The sequence below is a fragment of the Asterias rubens genome, chromosome 17, assembly GCF_902459465.1.
Source record: "Asterias rubens chromosome 17, eAstRub1.3, whole genome shotgun sequence".
NCBI lineage: Eukaryota > Metazoa > Echinodermata > Asteroidea > Forcipulatida > Asteriidae > Asterias > Asterias rubens.
In genome coordinates this window covers 592191-610335 of record NC_047078.1, presented here as the reverse complement: position 1 = coordinate 610335, position 18145 = coordinate 592191, and the positions used below count along the sequence as shown (strand labels likewise).

At 37.4% G+C, this 18145-nt stretch overlaps 1 protein-coding gene across 4 annotated transcripts in view; it reads left to right on the top strand.

Annotated features, from left to right (window-relative positions):
• Positions 1-15868, top strand: part of LOC117301400 (transcriptional regulatory protein AlgP-like) — a 38963-nt gene extending 23095 nt beyond the window's left edge. For 3 of the 4 annotated variants that reach the window (XM_033785362.1, XM_033785363.1, XM_033785361.1), the window contains 4 exons: positions 2296-2694; positions 4231-4575; positions 5305-5403; positions 12754-15868. In XM_033785362.1, the coding sequence (XP_033641253.1) occupies positions 2296-2694; positions 4231-4575; positions 5305-5403; positions 12754-12909 (999 nt within the window). In that variant the 3' untranslated portion in view covers positions 12910-15868. Of the gene's footprint in view, positions 1-2295; positions 2695-4230; positions 4576-5304; positions 5404-8703; positions 8776-12753 lie in introns of all 4 variants that reach the window. The other variant, XM_033785364.1, reaches the window with a different exon arrangement.
• Positions 15869-18145: the final 2277 nt, after the last annotated feature.

Here is an 18145-nt window from a genome sequence, read left to right as displayed (position 1 = left end):
GACATTTTTTTAATGGTACATCGTTAAAATATTTAGTTGAGAGTGCATAAATTATGTACAAATCCATAAACATTTAATACAACGTTCCTGTGTTTGACTGATGTGCCCATTTTGTTTACTATTCTGTGATTATAAATAATTGAGCGAGTACAATGTATGTTTTTTAAATGAAAAAAAAAAAAATAGTTTGTGGCCTGACATTTGCACCCTAGCAGAGTCTTTCTCGAAGGCTAAATATTAGGGAACTTCAGTTTCTCTCTAAGAGGAAACACAGGCCTGCATTTTTCGTTTTTTGAAAGGACAAGGGCACCGATGTATTTTCTCCTTGGTCTTTTTGGTAAAGGGCACCCTGTGAGGAAATAAGACATTTCTACTGTCGGAGCAATTTTATTGGCACCAAGGCAATGACCAGGGGTTATGGAGACAATTGCTTTTTTTTTTGCCTATTATGAAGTAACATGCCTAGAAATCGTTTTCCAAATTGCAGGAAAACCTTTTCATTTTTATATTTAGTCTTGCCTCCATGTCTTGCCTCCATGTCTTGCAACATCTGCTCTGCATGGACCATAACATCTGAGCAAGGCCAGCTCCTACCGGATGTTGATGTAGCTCTTATGAATCGCAAATATTGTTTTGAAAATATTTGGAGGCAGATCCTTTATCACAACAAGATCACAAACTGTAATTTAATCCAATTAGAATCTAGCAATTGTTATGGTTTCATTGTGGAGGTTTTCAATTGGTAGCAAGTCATTCGTTCACGTATTTATCTGAATACTGAATATCTGGTATGTAAATTTACAGAACTGTAATGCACTGTAATTCACTGTTTCCAATTCTTAAAGAGGGGGGGGGGGGCTGTCAAGTCAAATTCATATTTGTGGTTCACTCATTTTCCCGATAGAAACTTGTAGTGTGGAGTCCAAATGATCGTTTGATGAAAACCATTAACTGAACAACGCAGTTTAGCAAAAACTTGTTTACCATGTTAGACATGCAAGTTTTCAGGTGATCATCTGGTTTTGGGGTTTAGGCTTCTCAGCTTTGCCATTCAAAGTTCAAAAACACAGTTTAAAATTTTGCTGGCACTTTCCTTTCCCGCCCCCCCCCCCCCCCCCCTTTTTGTTTTGTTTTTTTGGACCAGCTGTAATTGAAGGATTATATTTCTGAACTTGGATGTAAAAAGATCATTGAAAAATGCTCAAGTCCGCAGAGAGTTCCAAACACTTTGGTTCGTCTTCCCCTCAGCTGTAGTAATAATCAACAGTTACTATACGCCCCCAAGCTTCCCTCTCCAAAACACCTTTGTCCCCCTTCCCCCCTCCTGCTGTCTCCGTCCCTTCATGCCACCACAGACCCTCTCACACCACCTCAGCTCCCCAAACACCAACGCCATCAATATTTGAACACCGATTTTCTCAGCACTTAACCACTTGAGGTCTCTGCGAGCCATTAGTGCAGAAAATAGGATAGCATCAAGGTGCTACTTTTGTGTGGCGAGAAAGTGGCCAGACATAGCAGAAGGGGGAGGGTAGTAGCCTTGGCTTTTAGTCAGATGGCTCACACACTGTCTTGGGAGTAGTGTCAGGTTGTTATCCCATAGGGCAGCTGAGAAAGTGAGCAATGATTGAAATGTAGAAAATAAGCCACTTCTGGTTTTTATTTTGTGGGGCACAGATTGAAAGAAAAAAGAAAATGTTTTTACATATTTATTTACACAAAATAAAAAACATCTGGGATGAAAGAACCACTTTCAGGGACGAAAAAAATTCTTATATAGCCCATTTCACAATAACCGTTCCAATGCGCTTTACATTAGTGCCCTGGTCATTGGGCCAATATTCTCCCTTGCATCTTTCTCATCTCCCTGGGAAGTATACAGCCCGGAGCTGCCATGGTGCTCAGAAGGCTTTCATACACAATATCAACCTCTACCCTCACAGGTACCCATTTATTTATACCCATGGGTGAAGAGAAGCAATTATACATGTAGTGTAGTGTCTTGCTCAAGTGTCACGACCGGGATTTGAACCCACACTCCGGTGAAGGAGTCCTCAAAAACCTCGAACAAACAACAACCAAATGTAAAATATGTCAAAAATCAATATTCACTTTAAGAAGAATCGTTCATTATTTTGCAATTCTCATATTACAGCTCGTGAAGATTGGATTTGACATTCTCAAATTCTTAAATTTGTATTGAAGTGTGCACATTTATAAAGTCTGTTATTATAGGCTAAGCATTAAAACGGCTGCATGTCAAATTTCATATTTCTATTTTTGTTTATGTATTAGACTTCTGAACCAGCTGCAGAACCAGTCGCAGAACCAGCTACAGAGCCAGCTTCAGAACCAGCTTCAGAGCCAGCCGCAGAGCAAGCCACAGAGCAGGCTGCAGAACCAGCTACAGAGCAAGCCTCAGAGCCAGCAGCAGAACCATTAGCCGTAGAGCCAGCCGCAGAGCCTGAGACACCTGCTGAAGCTTCAGAGACAGCCGCAGAACCAGCTGCAGAACCAGCCGCAGAGCCAATTGCAGAGCAAGCCCCAGAGCCAGCTGCAGAACCAATCACAGAGCAAGCCGCAGAGCCAGCCACAGAGCCTGCACTGCCTGCCGAAGCTGCAGAACCAGCTGCAGAACCAGCTACAGAGCAAGCTGCAGAGACAGCCACAGAGCCAGAAGAAGGTCCAGCAGAGGTAAAATTTAAAATACAGAATGCTCCACACCCCTGTGGCCAATTTCATAGTGCTGCTTCAGAGACTATAGCAGCCGGAAACAGCTTGTACCGAAATGCACATAATAGCTGCAAATGAGGATTTGAGCCTGCGACCTCCAGATAATGGGCCATATTTTTGACCGCATGAGGGCGCTCTCAATCACTTCCGGGGGTATATTCATTCATACGCAAAACAGTTTTTAAAGATTGGAACACATTATAACCACAGACATCTAATCCATCACAGACAATAAGACTTTAAAAGGAGCCGTTATAATCCACCTCTAAAGCAAATTGAAACTACGGCGCAACAAAAGTGACAGAACGCCTATTAATTTGTGCAGGGCGAATCGCGTGTACCCCCGGAAGTGATCAAAATACTATTTATAGCGCCCCCGCGCGGTCAAAAATAAGGGGCATTGTGAATGATAATCTGAAGATGGCAGGTTCATATCCTGCCCAGATAGTAAATTTTTCTCTGTTAAACCAAAAGCCACACCATTTTAGTAAAAAAATGTGCTTAGTCAGTTTCCCTTGTGGTTTATTACTTGAACACATAGATTCCTGACGACACTTTTTTTTAAATCAAAAATCTCTAATAATGGTCCCGCATATAGATCATTTCCTAAATTGATCAATAACAAGATTCAGGTTGGTTATATTGTGTCTTGTTTATTGGAAACTACATGTACATGTACATGTACATGATAGAAAAATGACACTTAAATTTCCTTGACAATATCAAATGCTCTACATGCCTTAAATGGATATTGATACATGTATTAAAGATGGAAATTGTATCCGTGAGATGGAAAATGTTACTATGGAAGATAATTGCTGTGTTTACATCAACGTGACAGTTGTACATTTTTCCAAGGTCACACGGAGAAACTCATAATAAAGCTACAAGCAGCTGTGCATGCATTATTTAATCTCCTAATAGATCAACCACATGGTGCCTGTTTCTTTGAACATGTTTCAGTTGGTCTCAATAAGTCTTGGTTCTGTATTTCCTTTTGCAAATGTCAACGTGAGGTCATATCTAAATCTTTTGAAGAGAATCTTTTATGTTGTAGAGATTGCTTTCTTTGATGCTACATCTTATTGAATTGCCACTGTCACATATAAAGGGGCTTTTGGAAACCGATTGTGTTAATGGAGAGCATTGTATCAAAACACAAAACAAACAGACAGACATCCAAACAGACAAACATACAAAAGCAATCGTGAGTTGAGTTGAGTTACATTGCCGTGGGTGGTTCACTTTAACAAACACAAATCGATGATAATTAGATTAATAAATTATATAAACAAAATTGAAATGCCTAAAAAAAGGCTCAGATTGAACAGTAGGGCTTTTAACACCAAGATAAACACCAAGTAGAAAACATTCCAAAGACAAGTGAGTGACCAGAAGTCATTCCCTCGGGGGAATAGACGTTCACTAGTTACCTCATTGACAGTTAATATATGTATACTAATTCCCAATTCTTACATTATCTCATGTTATACTCAGACTACAGAGGAAGTCAAGGAAGACGTTAACCAGGAGGCTGAACCAGCACCAGCAGAAGCCGCACCCACTGAGCCAACCCCAGAGGCTGAAGCAGAGGCGGAGCCCACTAAGGAAGCAGAGCCAGAAAAGGAGGAGGAGCCAACACAAGAGGCGGAGCCAACAGCAGAGGCAGCGCCAGAAGACGCAGCGCCAGAGGCAGCAGAGACTTCTGCTCAAGAAGCAGAGCCAGCTAAGGAAGAGGAGGCAGCTGGAGAACCCAAGCAGGGAGAGGAAGAGGAGGTTGATATTGACCTCACTGATCCAGAAGTACAAGAAGCTGCCAAGAAGATCCAGGGAGGATTTAGGGTAAGTTATCAAGAAACAACTTTTACACCCCACCCCAAAAAAAAAACAATAAAGAAAAAAAGAAAAAGAAAAGGGCTCCACATCAAGGTGTTGATCGATACTTTTGCAGAAAAAAAGTATAGAAAAAATGAACGGATGTTGAAGTTTTGTGGATCATAAAAAAGTTAGCAATAGTACTATATTAGTAAACTGGCAGGCACAACCTTGTGTAACACTCTTTTAGAGAAGTGTTGGCCCTGAGAAGAAATGGGCCTAATTTTATAGAGCTGCTAAGCACAAAAACTTGCTTAGCATGAAATTTATTCCTTGATAAAAACAGGATTTATCAATCTAATTTTTGTATTGATGCATATTGCTTGTTACTGGTATTCAGCTGTTGTTTGCTTATCCTGAAAATCACATGGAAATTTGGTTGCTTACCCTGTTATTATCAAGGAAGAATTTTCATGCTTAGCAAATTTATGTGCTAAGCAGCTCAATGAAACTGGGCCCTGGTGTGGTCTTGATGTTCCAAATAGTATACTCTGCTCTGAACTCCTTTGGGTGAAGTTTTTGTTCTAGGAAAAGCTGATGTGTTCTCAATGTTTTAAACAGTATACTCTGCTCTGAACATTTTAGGGAGAAGTGTTGGTTGCCAAGCAAGGGAATTTATAAAAATCATTTGCATCCAAGCAGCAAGCCAACACAATACCTTTGTAAACTCTTAATTGCTTAAAATTTGTTCTACAGCGATTCCAAGCAAACAAAGCCAGTAAGGAAGACGTAAGCGAACCCAAGGAAGATATGGAAGCAACTGCCACAGACGCTGCCCCAGCCCCAGAAGAACAGGTTAGTCTAATCCCTTGGAATTGCCCCCCTCTAAAATTTAACTTTGAATATTTTACCACCAGGGACACATTTTTAAAGACCTGAGCTCAACTTTCTCAAAATGTTTTTAATAGAAGATGGTGCTCAGCAAATGTTTCTATCTGAGCACAAATTAGATTGATATTTTGTGCTTATCAATTGACAAGGTTGAAGAATAGTCTTTTTTCAGTGACCGGAACAAAGCCACTATTGCCAAAGCTGTCAGTTTGTGACAAGGCCTCAGTTGACAAACCTTTGTGAAGCAAAACAACGAAGTTGACAGGGTTGTTGAGTCTTGTATCATATTTTTTTTTAACTATTGCATGATTTGCATGCAGTATGAAAGTATGAATAGTGATTGTTGATTTGGAGAGTCCGGACTGTCCTGGTCATAATGTGTATCTGTTTTGTTTTGTGCTTAGTTTATTCTCTAACTTTAAAGGAACACGTTGCCTTGGATCGGACGAGTTGGTCTTTGAAAAGCGTTTGTAACCGTTTGTTATAAAATGCGTATGATTGGAAAGATGTTTTAAAAGTAGAATACAATGATCTACACAAATTTGCCTCGAAATTGCGTGGTTTTCCTTTTACTGTGCGAATTAACACGGTCGGACATTTATGGGATTAAAAAATTTGACTCCCGAAATGGCCGACCGTGTTAGTCGATGAGGTAAAAGGCAACGTGTTCCTTTAAGTAGAAATTTGCCGAAAAATTGATGGATGTAGAATTCACTAGATGCATCCATTTTTCTTGGTTATTTGTAGCCGACAGAAACAAACTTAAATGAAGCAGCAACGAAGATTCAGGCTGTGTATCGCGGCCATTTAGTCCGAAAAACAAACGATCAAGCGGTATGATGATGTTATAAATCTCATTTCATCATCACGTCAGTGCAAAATGTCGTACCTCACTATTTGAGAAAATAGAATTAGCTGTTGCAAACTGCTTACCAACCGAAATACCTAAGGTATAAATGCAAACAATAGACCCTTCCCATGAAATATGTAAATTTCACATTATAGCATGCGCAAAAACGTTTTGGTTGGCAAGATGAGGGAACATCGCGCTGTTTTGTACACGGATTGTAGCTTAGTGCACAACTCTATGGCGTTTGCCAACCAATAGGGTCTGTACGCATGCGTTAATGTAATTAGCATATTTCATGGGAAGGGTCCATTGTTAATGGCCTGATGTTTTGACCATAGCAAAGTCTTTCTCAAAGTCTTTTTAAAAAAATGTATGAAAAATTCATGGAACAGCGAATTTGCACTGACACATAGACTAGTAAACTTAGGACTACTCGTAGAGGTACCTGTATACTGTACATGTAGCACATATTATGTAGTTTAGTCATTGGATCATCCGCACACATGTCACACATACAATTAGACACAGCTCTGTGTTGTAGTCACTCTGTAGACATTCTATTCTGTACACTTAATGAAGTTTATTTATTTATTGTTTATTTATTTATTGACATCCAACAGCGGAAAGCCGCCACTTACAGGAATCTTTAAAAACTATGTAAAAATATAAATTTAAATATGAATATAAATATAACAATATATAACATTAAAAATTACACAATATTGATAAAAACATTATTATAAGTAGACAAAAATAGAACACCGAAACCCACATCAAACAGACCAGGGAATACCAACAAGTACACAAACACACATCGGACATTAAAACAAACACATGTAGTAAGAATACACAAACAGAACAACACACGAAACCCCAATTAAGTACAACAAAGAAACAAAGAAACAAACAAACTAAGAAACAAACAAACAAACAAACAAACAAACAAACAAACAAACAAAAAAGAAACAACACAAACACCAACAATAACTTAAACACAAACACACCAACAAACACCCCAACGAACAAACAAACACAACAACAAACAGACAACTTAAAAAATAAAAAACAAAATAAAAACACTAAGATTTACAAAGCAATTTGATGAAGTTACAACTGACCAGCAGCTGCACATGAGATGTTCACAGTTACAAAAAAAATTTTAAAAAATAATATTATTTAGCAAATTTAATTAGCTGTCTGCAAAAACAATTTAATGTTTTAGCCCCAAACACATCGCATGATTCATGAAGCTGGTTGTATGAAGATGAAACTCTGGAAACAAACCCTTTTTTGGTAACATCAACTCGGCTCATGGGAACATGCATGATGTGCTTGGAAGCTGATCTAGTACGACGTTCTGGAACATGAAAACTGAAAGGATTAGCAGTGGTTAAATTATACTTGCTGTGGATGTTTGTAGAGGAACAAGCAATCGTTAACTTTCTATTCCTCATTACTGTTATTAACACTGTATGGATGTGTGTAAGTCCACATAGTGTTTCAAGTCCCTACAATATCTAAACCTATTTTGTTCCCAGGTCCACACTTAGGTGTTAAAAAACACAGTGTGGAAAATTGTTTGTTTAGAAACTCACAAGGAAATTCATACTCCTCATTACAGTAAATAACACTGTGTGGACGTGTGTAAGTCCACACAGTGTTTCAAGTCCCTACATTAAGTGAACTTCTCTTGTTCTCAGGGGCACTTAAATGCTATACTGTTTACTCCATTTGGGACATTGCGACCTCCAATCTTAGCAAACAGTCAACATGAAAAATGTCTACGATATTCTTGATCTATATTTGTTGACGACTTTTGCATCCCGCGTGACATTTTAAAGATTAAGAATAACATTTGAATGAAGCCTTTATCCATGTCACCAGACATCAGGGTGAAGAGCACTTTTAGATTAAGGGTGAAGTATGTGTTACTTTACTTTTTATTGTGTCCCCCCACAATTTTTGTACATGGAGTGATTTTAATTTAGTCTAGACTTCAGGTCCTTTAATGAAGGCCCACTTAAAAAAAAAAAATGTTTCATCAAAAAGCGCTGTTGGGCCACTTAACTTGCTTAGTGAGACCTTTGCAGGGGTTCCAGTTGCAACGATGTTAAGTTGCAAATGTTAAACTTGGTACACAACATCTGTTAAACATCTTGAATATTTTGCAAACATTCAGCCATCCATACCAACCATCATGATTTGTTTATCGACATTGGAAATATCTATTTTTAATTGAATGATCTTTCTTTGTATTTGTTCTTGCATGTTTGTAAACTCTGCACAAATTAGATACTTCTCATGTGATTTTCTTATGAACTATGCAAGCAGTCCTCATCAAACACTTATCTTTGTTGTTTTTGTTTGTAGTTGTTGACATATTTTGTTCTGCATGTAAATATTTTGTTGTTTAGAGTCAAGCAACTGAAGAAGCCCCTAAGGCAGATCCGGAACCCCAGCAGGAGGAAGCTACAGAATAAGTTTTGGTTTGTCCTGATTTTGTGGTTTCATTGTCACTGTATTAACCCTTTGGTGCTGCACTGGATGTAATCACCTTTTCTGCCCCAGCTTTTGTCCAAGCGTTCTTCTTTAACAGTGGACAAATGCCAATTATAAAATCTGAAGACCAGTCAAAATTAAGTTAAAGTGGTCATTCGTTGCTTTCCAAGCTATGTGTAAAACCACTACATGTACCTGCTTATGATGTTTGTGGTTTCATACAAAGCGTTACAAGACAACCTTAACCCTTTAATGCACCATTTTTTAGTGACAAATTTATCATATGGAAACATTGATTGTTTACTCTTTTTGGGGGCAAATGGCACCTCCAAAAAAATCTGAACTTTGCAATCTTTATTGTTTGTTTTACAACTACTTTTTCTAAAGGGTGACCTAAACTGAAAGTGTTAAAAAAGGACCAGTGAAAACCTGTTGGATTATGAAATAACAAGCTAGCAGGTCCTTCTGGTGTGTCACTGAGAAAGTTGAAGGGTGAATGCTGCGGTGGCAGAAGACGTACCTCCCCCTCCCTCTCTACATTGTCAAATCATCCATCACCTTTTGTGTGTCTCCCATCACCACTCCCCTCAATTCTTGGCAGACCGTCTACCTTTTCTCTTGCCAAAAGCACGGTACTCATTTCTTGGTGGTAGTTTTTCAAACACTGTCTCCAGCTTTCAATCATACACCACAGCACCCCACTCTCCCTCCTTGCTGAGTGACTCCCAATCCTATGTTGCACATCTCTACTTCTAGCAGGAAGTTTTACAGTTTGCAAATAACTCTAACAGTGCCTCTTGTGTGTAACTGCCTCGGTTTTGAAAAGAGTCCCCCCCCCCCCCCTGTGTGATATGTGACTCTGCCTCCTGCGCACTCCTCTATTTTTCCAGATAGAAAGAAATGAAGCTTATCAATGAAGCAAAACATTGTGTAAATGTAACTGAAGCTTGGAAACCAATTGTCACACATTTTAATTTTGTATTTGTATCCACAGGGTCAAGTCACCTCCTGTCTTCCCTTCCCGCTAAAACCATAATCTTTTCCTCTTACTAACTCAGACTTTTGGCAATGGGTGTACTCTCTACATAAATATGTGTGTACATTATAATATGACTGTTGTTGCATAGTTAGGTGTTGGTTTGTCATCTTGAGAAACACTTTGATAGTTGGAGGGTTAATTAATAGCAAAGGCTTACACTACCAAAATACTTTGTTATATTATTTAGATTGCATCTGTCGTGTTAAATGTGTAACTTGTTGTTGGACTGTCTAAAGAGTTTGAATGGCAGTCAGCGTAAAACTCAGTCATGATCTGAGGGAATCGGACCAGCCATTCTAACTGTGGAGACACTCTCAAAACTCTGAGGCAAACTTTGTTAGTCTGAGGGTTCATTTATAGCAAAGGCTTCCACTACCAATTTGTTAAATGTGTAACTTGTTGTAGAACAGTCTTAAAAGTCGGAAAGGCTATTTCATTATGAAACTCAGTCTTGATCTGAGCAAAAAATTTCAGCCATTCCAAAGTTGGTGACGCTCCCACATACATGTACCCACTGTCTGTCACCTTGTGTTGTTTCTGTTTGTGTTTACTCCTAGGTTTCCGTTCTCCATGATGCCACCGCACCTGAGGCCCCTCAGGATTTAGCAGAGAATGTAGAGACAATTAGTCAGGGTAGAGTAGAACAGGACATTCAGAAGTCTAGGGTTGTAGGAACTGAGGTTATCTTAGCTAGTGAGGCACAAGAGGGTATTCTGGCGATTCAGAATCTAATAGATGAGGCTAAAGAGGTACCGTCTGAGGGTATTCCTGAGGCTACCCCAGCTGAGGTTACTACTCAGGAGGCAGCTCCTGCAGAAGCTGACGTTGTCAAAGAAGAAGCCCCCAAGACTAACGTGGAGGAACCGCCAACTGAGCCGCTTGCAGTGCCTGACACCACAAATGAGATTTCTGGCGATGTACCAACTGAAGTAATCTCTGAGGTTGCAACAGAAGTTGGTGATGTTGCGTCTGAAGCAGTTCAAGAATGTCCTCTTGCAGAGGTCATTTCAGATGCTCCGGTCTTTGCTCGTGAGGAATCTAGTGATGTTCCAATTGAGGTCTCTATTGAAGCAGCTGTGGAAGATGTTGAAGAGGGTGCTGCACCTGTTGTGGACGAGGCTACAACTACTAAGGTAACAGAGGAAACTGCCGTTGATCAACCAGCATCCAATGATGCTGAGGCTGAAGGTCCTACTACGGAGGTAACATCTGTTGAGGTTCCTGCTGAGGTTACAGAAAATGCTGCAAATAAGGTAGCTGCGTTGGATGTTGAAGAAGCCAGTACAATAGAAGCCTCACCTGCTGAAGAGGAAACATTTGAAGTTGCCCAGGAAGTTCCAGCTGAGACTCTTGCTGAGGCTACAGTTGCAGTTGCTGCCCAGGAGGTCCCTGAGGAAGGCTGTAAAGTTACTCTACCTGTTGAAAGTGAACAAGCTCCGGTTGATTCAAGTGAACTTTCTGAAGAGGCTGCCACAGAGCCTTCCACTCAGGTCGAGGAAAATATGGCATCAAAGAGTGAAACTGTTCAAGAGATTGAAGCTGTCGATCAAGAGGTCGTTGGTGTTGAAGCAACTGCCACTGACATCACTTCTACTGAAATCTCAGCTGTAGTTGAAGGCAGTGAAGAAACAACTGAAGTTGATGCTACTGAGTCAGAAGTTCCAGATCCTGAAACCAATGAAAAACAAACAGAAATTCTTGACAATTCTGGCGAAGTTGTGGTAGAGAAACTGGAGAAAATGGATGTTGAAACGCCTGTTGCTGAAGAATCTGAAAAGAATAATGTGGAGGAATCAAAGGATGTAGAGGAAGGAGATGAGAAAGTTGAAGCTGAGGAATTTGACAAGGGTAAAGAAGAAGGATCTGATGCCAAGGATTCCAGCGAAGTATCTGGGAAAGGAAGCAAGGTAGAGGCTGCTGTCACTTCAGGTTCTGTCAGTGCTCCTGTTGAGGAAGCCAAGGACAGCAATAGTAAAGAGGAAGTAAAGGCTAATGGTGAGGAGACAGGGGTAGACACTGCAGAGGAATCAGAAAAAGATGTAGCACAGGAACCTGAGAAGGAAGTAGTACAGGATTCGGGCGAGAGTGTGGGAGAGCCAGTTGCAGTGGCGGGACCTGGGGAGGGTGAAGCAAGGGTCGCTGAAGAGGTCGAAGCTATGAAGGAAACGGGGTCAGAGATAGAAACAGAGATGGTAGATAGTCAGGTAGGATTAGGAATTGTTGAAAGGAAATTTGTTGTTTAAAAAAAAATAGGAATTTTATAGAACTACAAATTGGCTAGTTCTCAAATTTTTATTTTAGTTTACTAGGACTAGGAGATGACGGTCACTTGTAGGATGGTTATAGAAACTTGTAGGTTAATGCTTTAGGGGCTAGTATCAAACTAGGATTTGCATTAACACTCCTCTAATGCCATCGGTTAAGGCAGAAACTAAAACTCAATCATTGCCAAACATTTCTATGCTCTTTTTACATCACATTTATTAAAACTCTAACTAGTTTCTCCAGCAAAGATTTGTGAGATCCATTAATCACAAGAAAAGAGGAATCTCAAAGAGAACCTTATTGTATATACAGTGAGTTGTGGCAAATTCCCTTCATTTCAATCTGCTAGTTTTCAAGAAAATACACCCACGTCTTGGGCTTTTGCGAGTTAGTTTTGATTGATGTCTGGTACATTGACTTCTTAAGTCACAAGTGAATGCTAAACTTGAATTCCTAAGACCTAATGTAGTGTGGCTTGCAACCTGTTGCATTGCAAGCTCTTGGGGCCAATTTCATAGTGTGCTTAAGCACAACAAGCAGCTCTTGAATACTGTAAGATCGGAATGAATGCTTTCACCCACAAACCAAAGCTCTTACCCCGTCCTAAAACAGACATCAATGAAACAAGTTTCTTATGGTTCCTAAATCTCTCTCTCCTCAGGTCAAGCCGGTAGCAGACAAGAAGCCCGAAGAGGAAGAGGAGATTGACATCGATCTAAATGACCCTGACGTCGCAAAAGCCGCCGTCAAAATCCAGTCCAGCTTTAAGAATCTCATGTCTAAAAAGAAGAAGACCCAGTCAGGGACCAGTCAGTAGTGACTCTAGCTCTAGGTCAATATGGTTTGGAGGTCTTGAAATATATTCATCAAGTTTTCATTTGGTATAGATCAATGCAGTGAGTTTAAAATGAGTGTAATCTAAAAGCAATATCAAAGGGTGGTGTACATAATAACCAGTAGTTCAGGAATGAGAAATTTCAGTGGGTATTCTGAATTCAGACTTATAAATGTTTCAAAAAAGGAACTGTTATTTTCTTTAAATGTAAAGAAATTGTGTTCTTTGATTTACTTTTCTGTCACAAATGATACTACCCTCCAAAAAGGGTATCCTTACTATTTTGCTCTTCCATCTTTGGTCGATGAAAAACAAAATGGCTACTTCTCGATAAAGGTTCTTGTAGTAAGCAACGATGAAGGACAAAATTTAACCAAAACTGAAAACTACGTTTTAACAGTTTTTTTTGGTGCTTTTGTAGCAATATACGATTCAAAAGGAGAACATTCACAGAATTTGCTGCTTAGTCAAACTTTGACTTAATAACTTCAATCTGTTTTAACAATAAGTTCTTTCCAAAACTGAAAGTCTTGTTTGGTTTTAGTTTGTTTTTGAGATCATTTGTGAATTTCGAAGGTTATTGTGTACACCTCCCTTAAATTTGTAGTACATTTTTACAGAGTTTTCATAACAAAACGCTGGTATTTTTCTCTTTATAGTTATCAGTCAGTCAGTAAAATTATCAATTATAGATTGCTATCCGTATTATTATGATCACTAGATTGAAACTTTTTTACTAAGATTTGTGTTCACCTCATCAAGTTTATTGCAATATTTCTCAAAATGAAAAAGAAAAGAAAATTGAAAGGTATTTAATTCCTCAAGGAGAGTTGACAGTCGAAAAACAAAATATTTCAAGACCTCTAAAGCAGATTTTCTATGCACTTTAAATAAAAAATAGTTGGATTTTTACGAAGGTAAACAATTAGTTTATTCTGGTTTATTTTGGAACTGCAAGAGGTATTCATCTTTAAGGTTGGTTTAACAAAATCATTTTACAAACAAACCTAACAAGTTCTTTACTCGGCCACTTTAGGTGACTTCATTCTGTAAGATTCTGTAAGTATGCTCAAGATTCCACTACTTAATATTCTGTTATTACTTCAGATGACTTGGACCCAGTTTCATGGCTCTGCTTACCGAAGAGTTCTGCATTAATGGCTATCATTCTCCACTTTAATACTGTGCAAGTGTCGCATTTCTACGCTAGCATTTCTACGCTAGCATTTCTACGCTAGCATTTCTACGCTAGCATTTCTACGCTAGCATTTCTACGCTAGCATTTCTACGCTAGCATTTCTACACTAGCATTTCTACGCTAGCATTTCTACGCTAGCATTTGTACGCTAGCTTTGTAGGAATGCTTAGTTTAGGTAACGTGGAATGTACACAAGTACATTAAGCACCAATCTCCCACTAACCTGTGAAACAAGCTAGATGTAAGCTTCCATAAGTGCTGATTCTTTGCTTACAGTAAGCAGAACCGTGAAATATGGCCGAGACATTCAACAAAATTACAGAAACAATCAATTCGGTCGGGTTGGGGTATCTTTTATTGTTCTATAACAGTGGGATGTTTAGTAATGTAGTATTCATTTGTTAGTTTTCAACAAAGCTATTTATTGGAGGATTATTTTCTACATGGTAAGTTATTCTTAACAGTCTTCAAATATTCTTAAATCTCTAATCAGGTACTTTCTACAATCTATAATACTAGAGTAAAGTTGTTAAGTCTGAAATAAAAAGCACAATGTTTTCATCTTGTCAGGAAGGGTCAGAGATGGATTGATGGGGCTAAAAGCGACTTCAACCAATCAGAGAGCTCCTTAGTTGAGTCAAAGGATTTTGACCAATTGTATTCACTCTTACATGTCAAGTCGGCAAGCTTTGGTTTGAAGAAATTTACTTAAGATTTATCAAAACTTGCTTTTTATATAAATTATTTTTGATTTAAACTGTTTATCAAAAGTACTCTAAAATTTATGTTGACAAGAACACAACTACACAACAAATTAATGCACTTTGTCTTAATCATTGTAAAAAAAAAAAAAAACCTTTAAACTGTACTTAGACTTGTTTTTCTTCTGTGGATATGTTCTTTAGTTTTATTGGTACAGTACATGTACAGACAGAGATTGTGCTGTTGACAGTTGTATATATTTAATCGTTACGATTTTATAGAAATTAAACTTTACTTTATTCATTTTACATTTTAATTACCATTTCAGTTAGCTGTGGTTTACTGTACCCTAAGAAACGTAGGGTGTACTTTTAGTAATAACTCAAAAAGTTGATTATATAAGACAACTTGGTAAAGAGCACTGGAGAGCTGTTGATATTATGAAACAATGTAAGACACAACGCTCTTTATATAGTAATGTAGATTTAGAGAGAGAGGTAATTTTTCACTCCAAAATTTGAATCTGAGAAAGGCTTCAGGCGTGAAGGATTTCTCAAGCATCTACAAACAGACAATTCAATGCAACCATGTTCGTTAATAAAAACAAATTATCATTTGCTTGCAACTTTGATGACGAATTGAGCCAAAATGTTCACAGGTTTTTTCTTAGTGCATATATGTTATTTTGGGAGACACTTAGTGAGGATACTGGTCTTTGACAATTACCAAAAGTATACCCCGTCTTTAACCAAGAAAAGGTTGGATAAGCAAAAGAAATAATTGCTGTTTATTTACCTCGACAACTGAAATGAACTTAAAACAGAAGAGTTTCAGTTATTCTTTTGATTTAATGATTATTATTAAGTGAAAGAAAAACTGTTTTGAAACAAACATACACATCAAAATACTTCCATTGTAAAATCCTGCAAAAGCAAGGGAATAATTTGTGAGCCGCTGTTAAAACTTTGTTTCTGTTATTTGTGTTATTTTAAATGTCTATTCCATTATGATTTCATGGTAATAAAATACTTTGTTTCTTCACATCTTGCTTTTTGAGAATTTATTTCAAATTTGGGCCCATAATGCAAAGTCCAGCATTTTTTTCAAAATTGGACCAAATAACCAACATCAAAAGGGGTGTAAATTTGATTTTTTAGGCCAACATGGGATAAAAATGCTGGACTTACCCCTTGTGATTTTTAAATTTTTAGGCCAAAATTGGATAAAAATGCTGGACTTACCCCTTGTAATTTTTAAATTTTTAGACTAAAATTTGATAAAATACCCCTTGTGATTTTTGCAATTTTAGGCTAAAATTTGATAAAAATGCTGGACTTGCCCCTTGTGATTTTTTCACTTTTAGGCAAAAATTTGATAATGCTGGACTTACCCCTTGTGATTTGTTCAATTTTAGGCTAAAATTTGATAAAAATGCTGGACTTACCCCTTGTGATTTTTTTCAATTTTTAGGCTAAAATTTGATAAAAACGTTGGACTGACCCCTTGTGATTTTTTCATTTTTAGGCCAAAATTGGATAAAAATGCTGGACTTACCCCTTGTGATTTTTAAATTTTAGGCTAAAATTTGATAAAAATGCTGGACTTACCCCTTGTGATTTTTTACTTTTTGGCTAAAATTTAATAAAAATGCTGGACTTACCCCTTGTGATTTTTGCATTTTTAGGCTAAAATTGGATACAAATGCTGAACTTACCCCTTGTGATTTTTCAGTTTTAGGCCAAAATTTGATAAAAAAGATGGACTTATCCCTTGTGATTTTTAAATTTTTAGGCTAAAATTTGATAAAAATGCTGAACTTGCCCCTTGTGATTTTTTCATTTTTAGGCAAATATTTGATAAAAATGCTGGACTTGCCCCTTGTGATTTTTTCACTTTTAGGCAAAAATTTGATAAAAATGCTGGACTTACCCCTTGTGATTTGTTCAATTTTAGGCTAAAATTTGATAAAAATGCTGGACTTACCCCTTGTGATTTTTTTCAATTTTTAGGTTAAAATTTGATAAAAACGCTGGATTTACCCCTTGTGATTTTTTCATTTTTAGGCCAAAATTGGATAAAAATGCTGGACTTACCCCTTGTGATTTTTAAATTTTAGGCTAAAATTTGATAAAAATGCTGGACTTACCACTTGTGATTTTTTCAATTTGAGGCTAAAATGCGATAAAAAAGCTGAACTTACCCCTTGTGATTTTTTACTTTTTGGCTAAAATTTAATAAAAATGCTGGACTTACCCCTTGTGATTTTTGCATTTTTAGGCTAAAATTGGATACAAATGCTGAACTTACCCCTTGTGATTTTTCAGTTTTAGGCCAAAATTGGATAAAAAAGATGGACTTATCCCTTGTGATTTTTAAATTTTTAGGCTAAAATTTGATAAAAATGCTTGTGATTTTTTTATTTTTAGGCCAAAATTTGATAAAAATGCTGGACTAACCCCTTAAGATTTTTTCATTTTTAGGCTAGAATTTGATAAAAATGCTGGACTTACCCTTTGTGATTTTTAAATTTTTAGGCTAAAATTTGATAAAAAAGCTGAACTTACCCCTTGTGATTTTTTACTTTTTGGCTAAAATTTAATAAAAATGCTGGACTTACCCCTTGTGATTTTTGCATTTTTAGGCTAAAATTGGATACAAATGCTGAACTTACCCCTTGTGATTTTTCAGTTTTAGGCCAAAATTTGATAAAAAAGATGGACTTATCCCTTGTGATTTTTAAATTTTTAGGCTAAAATTTGATAAAAATGCTTGTGATTTTTTTATTTTTAGGCCAAAATTGGATAAAAATGCTGGACTAACCCCTTAAGATTTTTTCATTTTTAGGCTAGAATTTGATAAAAATGCTGGACTTACCCTTGTGATTTTTAAATTTTTAGGCTAAAATTTGATAAAAATGCTGAACTTGCCCCTTGTGATTTTTCCATCTTTAGGCAAATATTTGATAAAAATGCTGGACTTACCCCTTGTGATTTTTCAGTTTTAGGCTAAAATTTGATAAAAAAGATGGACTTACCCCTTGGTATTTTTTCATTTTTAGGCTAAAATTTGATAAAAATGCTGGACTTACCCCCTTGTAATTTTTCAATTTATAGGCTAATATTTGATAAAAATGCTGGACTTACCCTTTGTGATTTTTAAATTGTTAGGCTAAAATTTGATAAAAATGCTGAACTTGGCCCGTGTGATTTTTCCAATCTTTAGGCAAATATTTGATAAAAATGCTGGACTTACCCCTTGTGATTTTTTCAGTTTTAGGCTAAAATTTGATAAAAAAGATGGACTTACCCCTTGTGATTT